The sequence below is a fragment of the Urocampus carinirostris genome, chromosome 13 (genome assembly GCF_059441175.1).
Source record: "Urocampus carinirostris isolate Australia breed hairy pipefish chromosome 13, RoL_Ucar_1.0, whole genome shotgun sequence".
Lineage (NCBI taxonomy): Eukaryota > Metazoa > Chordata > Actinopteri > Syngnathiformes > Syngnathidae > Urocampus > Urocampus carinirostris.
The window spans coordinates 28,480,540-28,495,028 of NC_142361.1; the positions used below are offsets into that span (position 1 = coordinate 28,480,540).

The 14,489-nt window shown below is 37.5% G+C and overlaps 1 protein-coding gene across 4 annotated transcripts in view; it reads left to right on the forward strand.

The window, feature by feature from the left end:
• The window catches only part of slit1a (slit homolog 1a (Drosophila)), a 179,080-nt gene that overhangs the window by 95,852 nt on the left and 68,739 nt on the right, over window positions 1-14,489 (forward strand). For all 4 annotated transcript variants that reach the window (XM_088350660.1, XM_088350662.1, XM_088350661.1 and 1 more), the window contains exons 8-9: window positions 1,469-1,632; window positions 10,410-10,557. In XM_088350660.1, the coding sequence (XP_088206786.1) occupies window positions 1,469-1,632; window positions 10,410-10,557 (312 nt within the window). The remainder of the gene's footprint in view (window positions 1-1,468; window positions 1,633-10,409; window positions 10,558-14,489) is intronic.

Sequence of the window (14,489 nt, forward strand, 5' to 3'; positions counted from 1 at the left end):
ATTACAAGTGAAACATTTTACAATGCAACCAAAATATAACACATCTTTCTTTGTATTATTTTACAAAATCTTACACAAAAAAATACTTCTAATGTTTTTAGTTTTTTTTATACAGACATATTCTTTTCTGATTTTTCTACAATAAAAAAGTCAAAAATCTAGCAAGGAACCAATTCTTTCTTTTCAATATGTTCAATATATATTTTATTTGAGAAATTGTTCTTCACTAAAAAACTTTAAAATATATTTTTAAAAAAAGAAGTAATAGAACTGCTTTCCCCCCTTAAAATATCTTGTTTTTGCTTTGTAAATACAAAATTTAAAGTGCAATCGTCCAAAAAATGGATTTTTGTTTATGTCTTTGTCAATACAAAATACAAAAATTAGTAGAGCTTTGCATTGTTTTTGGAGATCAAGAAAACTATTTTTTTCTCTTTTTTTTTTTAAAATGTTTTTAACTATGATACATTTGAGTAATTCCGATAACAGAGTATAAAATAAAATAAGAATAAATATGTTTAAAATTAAATTACGTTTATATTACGTTTTTAGTACAACTTAAAAATATCTTGTATTTTACCATATTTTTCAAAATGTGTTAAAAGAAAACACGCCATCCATTTATTATCTGCACTGCTTATCCTCAGTAGGGTCGCGGGTGTGCTGGAGCCCATCCAAGTTATCTTCAGGCAGTGGGCAGGGGACACCCTGAACTGGTTGCCAGCCAGTCGCAGGGCACACAGAGACAGACAACTCACTCGCTCATTCACACCTTGGGACAATTTGGACCGGCCAACTAACCTAACATGCATGTTTTTGGAATGTGGGAAGAAACCGGAGTGCCCGGAGGAAACCCACGCAAGCACGGGGAGAACATGCAAACTCCACACAGGAAGTTTGGTCTCATGACCTCAGAACTATGCCGCAAACGCGCTAACCACTGCGCCGCCGTGCTGCCCACACTGGAATAAAAAGCATCTGGGCTAGTAGCAAAAGGATCAACTGTCATTGTCCCACATCTAGACACAACAACTCATCCCAAATAGCCTCTGCAGCCCATCAAGATTACCTAATTTACAATTATGTAAAAATGAAAACAATCATAGCAGCCAAAACAATCCGAGCCACACATCCAAAGTCTTGCGGTGGCATTTTATAGCGTCCCAATTTACGTATATAGTCAGTATTTACGCACACGTTCCAAACACCAACGGAAGCTATTCTGGACATTCCAAGAATTTCACTTTCAGGTTTTGGAATCCTCTCTATTGCAGCCATTACGATTGTTCATGCAGCATGTTATTTAGCAAGTTTTGGTCTCGGCGGTCTTCGCGAGTTTGGGAACTCGACAGATGACACGCTTGTGCTATTTGCGTCCCCGCTAGCTGTCAACTTGACTGGCAAGCGAACATCTTTAAATAGCTTCATTTAATGCTTGATTTTTTATTTTATGATTGTTTTTATGCAGCCGTCTCCATTCCAACAATCTGAACTGCGATTGTCATCTGTCCTGGTTGGCCCAATGGCTCCGACAGCGGCCTACCATTGGTCTGTTCACTCAGTGCACGGGACCGCCCGAACTCAAAGGTCTCAACGTGGCCGAGGTGCAGAAACACGAATTCAGTTGCTCGGGTAAGAAACAAATATTACAAATATTTCGTATTGTTTTTTTATGTATTAACAGCAATGAGAGCACCACCTAGTGGGTATCATCCAAGTGAATAATTACCGACCGTCCTTGGTAATGGGTAGAATGTGTGATAACAGATACCAAAACCACACACGGATACAACTAGTTACGAAAATTCCTTTCCCTCTGCAAATGTTTACCCCAATATGTTTTAAACAAAAAAATGAGTTAAAGCAGCTTTAAAGCTTTAACTTCAATGCTTAAAAGTTAAAGCTTTAAAACTCCCCTGGGTTGAATTAAAACCATTTTTAAAACCATTGTTCCACCCATGAGTTAAATTAGCTTTACAGATTTAACTTTAAGGGATTGAACTTTGAAGTTTAACTCATTTCAAGCGACTTCAAAACAATTCAATACTTTGACTAAAGCTTTAACTCAAACCAAGAGCAACTTTAAAGCATTAATCTTTAAAGGTTAATGTTAGCGCTTCAAAAGTTGCTTTTTGTGACTTTATTTACCCCTTTTAAAATGTTTTACACCAACCGACACGTTAAATGAGATTTAAAGTCTCAACTTTTACGAGTTAAAGTAGCTTTAAACCTTTTAAGGTTCAAAGTTAAAGCTTTAAAGTTGCTATAACCTATGGTTTGAGGAAACATATTTTTAAAGCCATAACACGTGAATCAAAGCAACTTCAACCCTCAATAGTTTATGGTTTAAAGCTGCTTATTACGGAGTTAGAGTTAAAGCATTTTTAAAATCACAATTCAACCCTTGAGTTAAAGCCACTTTCAAAACTTTAAACTTAACCCCTCTAGAGTTAGAATTTCTAAGTTGCTTTGACTTGTGGCCTGAGTTCAAGCATTTTAAAGGCAAACCTTTTAAACTGCTTTAACTTGTAGTTTTTCGTAAAGCATTTTTAAACCATACTTCGTAAATTAAAGCAGATTTAACTCAACGGAGGAGTAAAAGCAGCTCTAAACCTTAATTCTATCCCCAAAAAAGTTAAAGTGATAACGTTTTTTTAGCTTGTGGGTTGCGTATTCGCAGTTGATACTATTTTTGGCAACCATGAAAAAAAGAAATAGAGACCCCTTGCTACGTCGCTCTTCGGGTATTAATGGTTCACTTCTTCGCAGAATTTCAAATAAATTGATTTTGTCTTTGTTGTCATTACTATTATTGTGTTCAGCGGGGACAGATTAAGGAGGGCGCTTTATTGGGTGGGTGTGACTGTGTACACATCGGTAAAAAGCTGATGTGACTGTCTGTGCGACTACGATAGGCTGGTGTAAGCTGTCAGTCAAACAGTGGGCAGGTGCTGCCTCCGTAAACAAACTCGGAAGCTAAATTTTGTATTGTGTGCACCTTTTTCTGGGTTTAATGGATTTTTTGGATCAAGTGACAAAAAAAAAACTACATGCTGTGAGAAGCCACCCAGCATCCACACGGAAGAAAAAAAATCCTCTTCCTAGTTCGTGTCTAAACATCTATACGGTCTATACTATGTCTATACTATCTCCAGCGTGCTAAGAACTGTGACATTTTTATTGTTTAATATCTCGTGCAAAGATTCAATATGGTTGGTGTAAAGTGTAAAAAAGAGGCAAGCCGGTTCTATTAAAATGAATATGGAATAAGTAAGCTTGATGCGGTTGAGAAAATGGTTGAAACGTTTTTTTTCGGCCACCTTTTACCACGGAGGAGGAACTCTTGAAGCGCATCTTCCAAAAGTAAGTTGAACTCAACTTTATTTATCTTTATAGAGCATATTGTTTTATGAAATTGTATTTTTTAGTACAAAACAATACAGGTTACTTGTACAAGCCTTAAACGTACTTATATAAATCATAAACAAACAAAATATAGCACCTAAGCAACTTACAAACAAATTCAACTTACGAACGATCATCTCGTTCGTAAGTAGAGGAGCGTCTGTACGCTTTTTTCTCATGACGAAAACAGTATTCACTCATTTTGTTTGTGCTAAACTTGCTTCATCTCTGCAACACCAACACGGCAGAAGAAACATGTGCACAAGATTATCATATCAGGACCATGTATAAAACAAAAAAAAACAAAAAAATAAAACAATGTGACTCCCCCACAAGGCCATCGTACTATAACACCAGCTGGGATGGTAGGTTATATATCTCTGTGTGTTTGTAGGTGTGTATCTCCCCCCCACCCACATATCTTTCGGTCACTCTTTACGGCTTGTGATTTTTATGCAGCCATACAGCGTGACAGCACGGACCATTAACTATTCCTCGCCCGGGGAAAGTGACTCAAAGCGTGGGAGTGGAAAGCCTGGGAGATACCCAAAAAAAAGCCGAGCAGGGACAGTCCGGGCGGAAGATAAGGCGATTCAAAGTTTGGGCTGAGCTTCATGGGAAGCTGCTGTTCCTTTTGCTTGTGGGATTTCTTCCCTGTCGGTTTCGATAACTAACAATCATGATTCCCACTCGCAAAAAAATAAAAAAAATGTGAATCTTCCTTATATTGTGTATTTAGACCAGGGATGGGTAACTATTTGGAGTCACATTGGGTTATAAAGTGTGGCCAAGGAGCCGATCCTGGAGACTTTTCCAATTATTTTCATTATTGAATAAACATGCATGCAACCTCTACAGGTTATATTTCTTTGTACGGTATTTGTTCTTAAATATATTAATTATATCATTTTTTTTAAATGCTCAAAATTAAAGTTAAACAATCTATTGGTACCCTGGTTTAAGCAATGAATTTATATTTCGTCTTATAGTATTACTGTAGATGTATTTTTTTTCTGTATTTTTGTATCAATGCTGTTAGATTCTTTTCAGTATTTCTGTGGTTGATTTTGGTAATATTTCCATAGTAGAATGTTTGTATTATGTCTGTGGTATTTTTCTAGTATTACTGTATTTTTGTAGTATTTCTGTTGTATTTCCTTAGGAGTACTTTTTTTTTTTTAATTTTGTCATTTTTCTGTAAATTGGATATTGTCTGTGTTTATATATAACTTTATAAGTAACTGCAGAGCACTTTACAATGTGCTTCACACTTACCCATTCACACACACAGTCATGCACCGATAGTGGCGTCAGCCATGCAAGGCCTACCTGCCTATCAGGGGCATTAGGGGGTTTAAGTATTTTTTTAGCATTTCCATTGTAATTTATCAGTAGTAGAATTTTTATATCATAGTATTAGTGTAGTAGCCAGACATGGGACCAAGTCACACATGTGCAAGTCTCAAGTAAGTCTCAAGTCTTCACCTTCAAGTCCCAAGTAAGTCCCAAGTATTTTTTTCTTGGGCAAGTCAAGTCACAAGTCAAGTCCCGAGTCTTAGATTGCCAAGTCCAAGTCAAGTCACAAGTCATAAAAACAGCGACTCGAGTCGACTCGAGTCCAAGTCACTAAGTCTCAAGTCCCCATGTCTGGTAGTAGCATTTCGTAGTATTTCTATAGTAGTATTTTTGTAGTATTTCTGTAGGAGTATATTTGAAATATTTCTATTTTAGTATTTTTTGAGTAGTTCTGTCATAATAACCTACAATAGTAATTTTGCTTTACAGTATTTCTATAGTGGTATTTTTGTGGTATTTCTGTAGTATTTTTGTGGTATTTCTGTAGTATTTTTGTAGTATTTCTATAGTAGTATTCTTGTAGTGTTTTTTTGTATAACATAACTTAAGTTGTATTTTTGTAGTATTCCTGTTGTAATATTTCTGTAGTAGTATCTTTGTTTTATAGTATTAGTATATTATTTTTAAGCACTAAATGTGATATTTAGTTTTGTATTAAAATTGTAGTATTTTTGTTTTATTTCTATAGTAATATATTTATTGTAGACACGCAAAGGACAATAGGGACTAAGTTGGCGACTATGTTTTTTTTTTGTAGTACTTCTTTACTATTTCTTATATTGTCATAAGACTATAATACTATTTTTGTTGGGCAGGCTGGATAAAGAAGCGCGACAGGCAACATGTGGCCCGCGGGCTGTATTTTGTTCACCCCTAGTTAGAGAAACACACGTGCATGAACAATTGACCACAAGTTGAACTCCCTGTGGAGGACTCATTAGACGACTCGCTTGCTGGCACTTGTGCACGGACACACGCGTGTGCACACACATGCACGTGCACGCCCACATACATGCGCACACCCACATGCTTCATATTTTCATGCGCAAAAAAATCATGTGTGATCAGGCCAGGCCACCTGCGGGGGATTTGGGGCAGGGTGGCGCTCAATTATGATGCAAACGATGGAATAATAGGGATGTTTTTTGGTTTGGCTGCACCATTCGGTCGTTTCCCTTTCGTAATTGTATTACTACTTTACATTTATTAATTCTTGTTGCCTTTTATGTGTTTTATACATTTAAACCGGTGCTTAATTTGATCTATTTTCCAATGGTTTTGCCATCAAAGCAAACATGCCTTCATGGCCTGGCGTTGCCGGGCCATCAGAATATTGGATTCAGCTGCTTGTGTCAGGAACCAGAACAGGATCAGGACCCAAACGCGTGACGTTCTGACTCAAGCCTTTTATTTAATGGGAAATGGGGAAATCATGCACGTTAGACAGCAGTCTGGCGTGGAAAGACCGGAAGCCAGAGATCAACGAGATTGATTCCAATTGCCCGAGTTTATATCGGACAGATGGGGTCGATGCCGGATAGGACAGAACAGACAGACAGGATAGATAATGAAACAGCACATCGAAAATAAACAGGACAAACAAGACGGGAACGAAAACTGGAGAAAATTATAAACAGAACAAAAATAGACGGGAACGAAACTGGAAACCGATACTAAACAGAACAAAAATAAACGGGAACAATACAGGACTGGAAAATACCAACAGGAAAACAGGACCGAGTCAGAACCTACGTCTTGTGGGGCAGAGGTTCGTTGACGGGCTGACAAGGGAAGCGTGACAGCGAGTTTAAAATAGACAGAAATCAAGCTGTTAACTAGCCGGCGCCACACGGGCGGGTCCAATTGGGCGCCATGGCAACCGTGACAGCTTGGAGTGGTCGGTGGTTGGGTGCTGCATAGAATATTGGATTCAGCTGCTTGGAGTGGTCAGTGATGTTTAAGGAGTTGGATTCTGATTTAAATCCAAAATGTTTTATTTTTACAAATTGTTTTTGTAAAGTAAAAAAAAAATATTGTTTTGTCCTTTTTTAAATTTTATTTGCGGGCAAAATCACCCAGCCCTCCTTGATTGTAAATTCAACATTTTGAAACAAAATCTGGGTTTATGGCATGCCATTTGATACGAAAATAATGTCTTTTCCATAAAAAACAGTAATCGAAAAATGAAATACTGTCTACAATAAAGTATTCTGGGAAAGCCATAAAACACATAAACTGATAAATAAACTCCCTAGAAAGGTATATGGCTTGGAGCCAGTGATAATATTTTATTTTGGATGATGAGAAACAGCAAATCTAAATACATTACAAAGCGCAATACAAAAGAGAGCTGTAGCAGCGAGGAGTTAGACTCGGAAAAATTCAAAAATATGGAAAACAGGCCTGTCATCAAAAAGCTGTACCTGTCAGGAAGTTGTCGGCTCCAGCTGCGTTTTGCACTTTCCCTGATCCCGGGCCTGTCAATCTCCATGTTTTCTGTCGGATGGGGAGCTCTGCCGCCGGCTTCACCTGATCCTAGAACTGTCAAATTTCCGATACACCGCCAAAATAAGATAAGATAGCACTGAGTCTGAGTCACGCTGTGTTTTTGTTGCTCTGTTTACTTTGCTCAAGTGTCAAAATATTAATATATTTACCGTAGTTATTTGTCTATAACACACTTTTTGTTTAACCTAAAAAATAACTCAAAGCGTTACATATAAGGTTTTACGGTAGTATATAACAGTATTTGTGCAATGATTGATCAGCCGAAATTATCACTGACCACAATCTCAAAACATTGGATGCAACAGTAGTCGAACCTGGGTTGCGACTGTGGGAGCACATCTAACCACAAGACATCCAGGGATGTAGTTAACCTACGAAAAGGCCATTACATTTTACCGCATTATCGCACAATTTTATTCACGTTACCAGAGACAAAATTTAGAGAATAGAGTAAACATTAAGTCGTACTGAAAGATTAAATAAACGCACTAAAACACGACGAGAGGAACAACTTTTTGTGACTTTAAAGGACATCAAATGACTAAATTGTAAATGTTATTTTCGTATTGTAAATTGATCACAGCTGAATACGTCACTCTCCACCACTCCCACCCCTTGCTGTTCCCCATTCCTTTTACCAATTAAGTTTGCCAGAAGGTAAGATATAAGCACAAAAGCGCAGTAGGGAAAAAGTTTAAGGGCTCTTTGAACTCACCTGGGCATTGTTAACACATACTCTGTACAGAAACTTTTAAAATGACACCTCAAACTATGAAACCCACCCTTAAACGTGTGGCTATAAATTCAGTGTGGCCCTTACGAAGGCATAAGTGAGATTCGTACCTAAATCTGCCCCTACGGCTAGTAACCAAGTGCGCTCTGTAGTCCAGAATTTACGGTAAAAATCTTCCTATTTTTCAACAATTTGCTACAGCACACTTAATAAGAAATAAACCTTATTAATAAGCTGACCCCTTTCTCCGAATGATATCTCAATGATGAAATATTAATGTTTTGAAACCCAGATTAGTAATGCTGTGTAAATGAGCCCATTTAAAAGTCTGTTTTATTCATTTTATCTGGGTTAGGCTTCCATCTCGTCCTCACTGCGACGGGAACGCCGTTTTTTTCAACGCTTCACTGGCAGCAGCTACCAGGAGACCGTGTGATGGCTCGTGTATGCAAATACAAAAGTTGAAGTGTTAAATAAAAGAGAAACTATAATGGGAGCGGGCATGGTTATGCGCACCTACTACATCCACCAGGGAGCGCCGAACATTTGTGCGGAGATCAATGCGTGTTATCGGAAGCCGTCAGTCATCTGCGCTGATTGTAATATTCATGTCTTTTTTATGGCTCACAACTTTCCACTTTTGACAGGTAACCCAGTTACTTTTTCATTTGATGTACAAGAAATTATTCATTTGCAAATTATTCACAAATGCATTGATTGAGATTTATGCATACCTGTCAACCTGTACGGTTTTGCTGTACAAAGTATGTTTTTTATGCATTTTAAGACGAGTACGACGTACAAGGAAATCTGCATGGAAAAACGCAAATTTGGCAATTGCATTCGTCTGCGCCTGGGGATTTCCCATCATGCATCATTCCGAAAAAAAAATATATATATATGGTGTACGATTATTTTGTATTTTGTACTGGAAAATACGACAATTTGTACGGGCATAGAGCCTTGGAGCTTGACAGGTATGTTTATGTAATGACGAGATCAAATTATTGTAAAAGGTCATGCAAAATTTCTGAAAAGAAAACATATGTGCTATTTTGATAACAAACACACTCGGGATTGAAATCGACTTGTGTATTCAGCATAGAAGATAACGCCATTTTCGACAAAGAAGGCGCTTCATTTCAGGACCGAAGAAAATTAACATTGGCTACAGCTAATGGTGGGCAATATGTTTACTGCAGTCACCAGCCTGTATTTAATCGTTTTTTAACCCCCAAAATGGCTCCTAGCGACTCGCGTCTTTAACCCATGCAGCTACGATCTTTAGTAGCTAACTCTGCCAACAGAGTCATTAGCATTGCAAACTGCTAGCTTTTTGGCTAATTCTGCCTACATGGCTGTTAGAATTAATGATTATTCATTGTGCAAATTAAACATGTCCTAATTATTATTACTATTTCTTTGTATTTTGTGTTTTTTTCGATGTACATTCTCAGCATATATTGTTACCTTGAAATGTTTCTAATTTTGTAGTTTGGTTTGACTGTTTCATGCGAACTGTGTTTTAATTATGCAATGTTCAATTAAAAGAGAAAGAAAAACACTTGATTTCGTAAACTAGCTTCTTTCACACAGATGCCAGCTACAGCGGCGAATTTCACAGGGCTTTTAACATTAGCGACTAGCTTGAATGACCCTAATAACTTGTTTTACCTACACAGGAATTAGTTTTAGCGGCCTATTTTGCTGACATGGCCGTTAGCATTAAAGACTAGCTTCTTCTACCCATGCAGCTGCTAATATTGCAAACAAGACCATTAGTGTAGCGAATGGTTTCTTTCACCCGCACAGCCAAAAGTTTTGCCGGCTAACTATTTACCATTGTGTCTTGCATCTTTCACCCATGCAACTGCAGTCTATCACAGCTAATTTCGCCAACATGGCAACTAGAATTTGCGATTAGCTTTCATCCATGCAACTGTGCTGCTAGCTTTAGCAAGTGTTTTTGCTTACATCAGCATTAGCAACAAACTCTTTTCACCCATGTGGCTTCTAGCTATAGCAACCAATGTTCCTGACATGGTAGTTATCATTGGTGACTAGCTTCTTTTACACATGCAGCTGCTGATTTTGCAATCTCAGCTTTTAGGATAACAGATAGCTTCTCTCACTTCCAGAGCCATTAGTTTTGGCACCGGTTTTACCCAAATGGTTGTTTCCATTCGCAAATAATTTCTTTCAGATATGGCCGCTGGCATTAGTGACTTCCCTCTTGGGCCCTTTCCTTTTCAACAGATAACTTAGTTACTTGATTATTGATTCTCACAGATGTCAAACTTTAGCGGAAAGTTCATTCCTCAACATTGTCTTGTTCAGCTGGTATTTACTTGACTTATGGCTGTATTGTTCTCCCAATAGAATAAAAACCTTTTTTTGTTTGGTTTAGGTCACCAGGATTTCTCCAGTCCTCAACCTTGCAACACTGGTGCTGGTTCGTGTCCCGCCATGTGTACCTGCAGCAACAACATTGTGGATTGTCGAGGGAAAGGGTTGACAGACATCCCAGCTAACCTGCCAGACAACATGGCAGAAATGTAAGCAGCCTCTATTTATATTTGTTGTATTTATTTGACATATATATAAATCTTACATTTGGATACTCTGTCTTTTATAGTCAGTATCTAAAAAATAGTTATGTAGATCCTGCTTTTCACTTTTCCTTCAATTAGACTCGCGAAAAAATACATATTCATTAATAAGCATCAATTTAAACTCCCATGATATTTGTTATTAGTATTTTCCTCATCGTCATCACTAATAATGCAGTAAACATTGTTGATAATAACATAGGACATGGCTTTCAAGAGTAAACCCAAAATAAAAGGTTTTAAAAATAGTATTCATTATTCAGTTGTTAAGATATACTTTTAGTTAAAAATTCTGTAAACGGTCAGAATTTTAGTCCATCAAAATTAAATATCTGAAGACTTACTATATTTGAGTTACATTGACACCAAACCTGTTGCTGATGTTGTTACTGTTGGCATTTTTTATAAGGAAGGGTGGGGATTTGCAAAACATCTGCCATGCAATGGTAGATGTCGAGGTGGATGAGTGAGCTCTACAAAATGTGGAACATGAAACATCTAGCAGACCCTTCTGGGAATTCACATTTCAAGGCAAAAAGAAGAACTCCAAGTACAAGAGATTAAAACTGCACATAGCTGAATCTTGAAGGTTGTATGATAAGGCTAAGACCATTGCTGGGAAAATACGCTGATATTAAAGAATATATTCTTATAAATACAGCAAGTAAATACTTCATTTAAGTATGTCCATAAATACGATGTGCATTTATAACAACTACATATAATAATGTTGTGATTAAATAGTAAAACTAACTATATCTGGAAAACTCATGCTATATTGACAACATACTCAGTGACACATTTTAATAACCCAACATTACCAGATCTTCGGGGGTTGCAATTACCATATTTTTGTGACTATAAGGTGCTCTGCACCCTGCAGAGCAAAAAAAATAGTTTTTGGTAATATATATTTCACATAAATGGCGCACAGGAGTTTAAGGCCCAGAATTAAATCTACTGTAAGAGCTAAAAAAAAACCATTATAAAATTCAAAAAAAATACTTTATCTAATAGAACATAAACATTCTGTTTCACCACCTAAACGATTCGTTCATACAGTAAATGGTTACCATTTGAAGTGGAATTTTATTGTAATTATGCATTTCAATTTGTTTCCATCCTAATTATCGTTCCATTGGTAATTTCCATACTTTATCATAATGTCAAATGCACTGGAAAACTGGATCATTTTTCTTTGTCATGAAAATTACCGCCTTCATTTTCTATGACATATACTGTACACAGGTCGTTTTTAATGCTGAAACACATAATTGTTTCTAATTTTCATTTTTATTCCTAGTATGTAGTTTGTCCGTTTGCTAAAATGTATAGTCCTATAAGTCCCATTCCACAATCAGGTGCGATCTGACATGCATTTTTACAAAGTGTCAATCGTAATTTTCAAAATCAGTAGGTCCAGAATTATACAATAAAAATGTGATATGGGTAAAGCAAGAATTTACTACCTTCAGTTCTGAAAACTAGTAATGCGGTTTTAGAGGTGGGTCCAGTGGTAATTATTCATCCTTTTGGACTCACAAAGCCGCCAATTTTCGACATCATATCGTCTAAAAATAACCGCCGCCAGGTTTTGCTCTTGAAAAGTCAGTGATCGCTTTGTTGATTTAGCATTTCCATAACTTTTGTGAATCCCCCCCCCAAAAAAAAAAAAAAACTCCCAAGAATCAGGAGGAGAATTAGTATAAAACAATTCCTGTTTATTTTGTTGTGAAAAAAATGGGAAAAAAATGGGAGCGGGGCTATTGTATGACACACAACTAGTGCCACATCCAGTCACCAACCGACGTAAACATCTCGAGCAAAAATTTGTTTTTGTGCCCAAACTTAACCAAAGCCAAAAAATCCCATTTTTTAAAGGTCATGGTCTCCGCCACCGCCTGCAGTCTGTCCCGCAGTCTCGGGTCGGCACAAACAGCCGGCGATGAAAAACAAGAACGTGACATAAATAAAAATGGAGTTCCTTCCGCATTATCTTTCCTGAATTAATCATGTTCACCCCAGAAAAGCCACAGTGTTTATTTTATTCCTTGGGAGTTGAGCAAAGTGATGGATTCCAGCGGCAAGAAAAAAAAGAAAAGGCTCGGCTCCGTGCACTGAAGCGTAACGCAATAAAGACGTGCAGGCGCTTCCATATGCACTTGCAAGCTTGGAAGGATTTTACACATGAATCTATAATGTACACATGTTGTTATTTTTTTCCTACTCTGTTTGCCGCCACGCATCACCTGCGACGTCCATTTACACTCTTATCAGCTCGTATGGCTGGGAATCGCACGCAAACATCTTGTTCGTTTATCTCTTCAGTCTGAGCGTTAACTATTTACAGCAGGAGTTTCAAACTCAATATACTTGGGGGCTGCTGGAAACACAGTCTGGGTGAGAAAAAAAACTTATGATCAAAACATTCCAATGTTCTCAAATATCTCTATTTTTTTAACCCAAAATACACATTTTTAAAAATGAATAAGGAAATCAAACATGCAGGGATAGATAAATACAATAATAACAATAATACAGGACGGAATCAGGACCCAATTGCGTAACGTTTATCACAAGCTTTACGGAAAGAAAGAGGAAGGGCTCCGCCCACGATCCGGTGCTCGCTGGACGCGGGAAGCAGGTTGCTCTCGCAATCGGATTGTAATCCGAATACGGAAGTGGATCTTCCGTAGCGGGCGATGGCGGTGTGAGGGACAGAAAAGTAGGTTGATAACCGGGGACAGGAGAGCAAAAACGTGGTCGGGGTCAGAAACGGGTCGTAAGCCGGGACGGGAGAGTAGACGTGGTCAGGATCAAAAACGGGTCGTAGCCGGAGACAAACGGAGAGATCAGGAACAGGCAGGTGGAAAAACGGTTGCAAAAAACGCAGGCGGGAATCAGGGTCAAAAAGGCTTGCCTTGTATCAACAGAGGTTCGCAGACGGACTGACAACTGGAGAGTGACAGGACTGGGTTTAAATAGGGACAGGGAGCCAATCAGATAGCACGCAGCGGCTGGCGCCAAATGAGCCGGCACAGGTGATTCAAATCAGTAATTATGACATATACTTAATAACTAGAAAAAAATATTTTTTATTCAGTTAAATTGCATGTATTACCAGTTCTTTAACTTTTAACTTTCTAAACATGAATGGAACAGTGAACATGAAAATTGCTTTTCCTACTGACTTGTTGTGGTGGAAAAACGACCAATATATTAAACCCCATAAATGACCACAAAACAACTGAAAAATGATTAAAAAAACAACCTTGAAATGAAGATCAACCAAAAATACGACCCCAAAAACGAACGATAATTACCCCAAAAAACGCCCGGAAAATGACCCTGAAAAACCCCTGAAAAGACGCCCCCAAAAACAAAAATGTAAAAACTTGAAGATTGAACTGTAACTTATGGAAAATAACTGAAGAAATACTGAAAGTACAGAAAAAGTACAAAAGCTAATGAAAATGGTGAAAAAGCACCGAAACAACAAGAAATGATGAACATGTACTCAAAAGCATGAAAAGGTGCCGAAAAGTATGCAAAAGTACTGAAAAGTAGTGAAAAGGTCAAGACAAAAAAAAACCCAGACCAAACATTGACAAAAAAAGACAAAAAAATGACTATAAAATGACCAAACAACGGACCTAAACATGAAAATTGACTGAAAATCAACCTAAAATAGCAAAAAACATGGGAAACAATCCAAAAAATTGACATAAAAACTATTAATATAAATAAAAACTAAGTAAAATATTTGTTTAATTTTTTTTTTTTAAGGATGAGGACCGCAAGCTATAACCCCTGAGTGCCACAGTTGACTCATGGGGTTTGAGACCCAGGTTTACAGGAACTCCCAGGATTTAACTTTC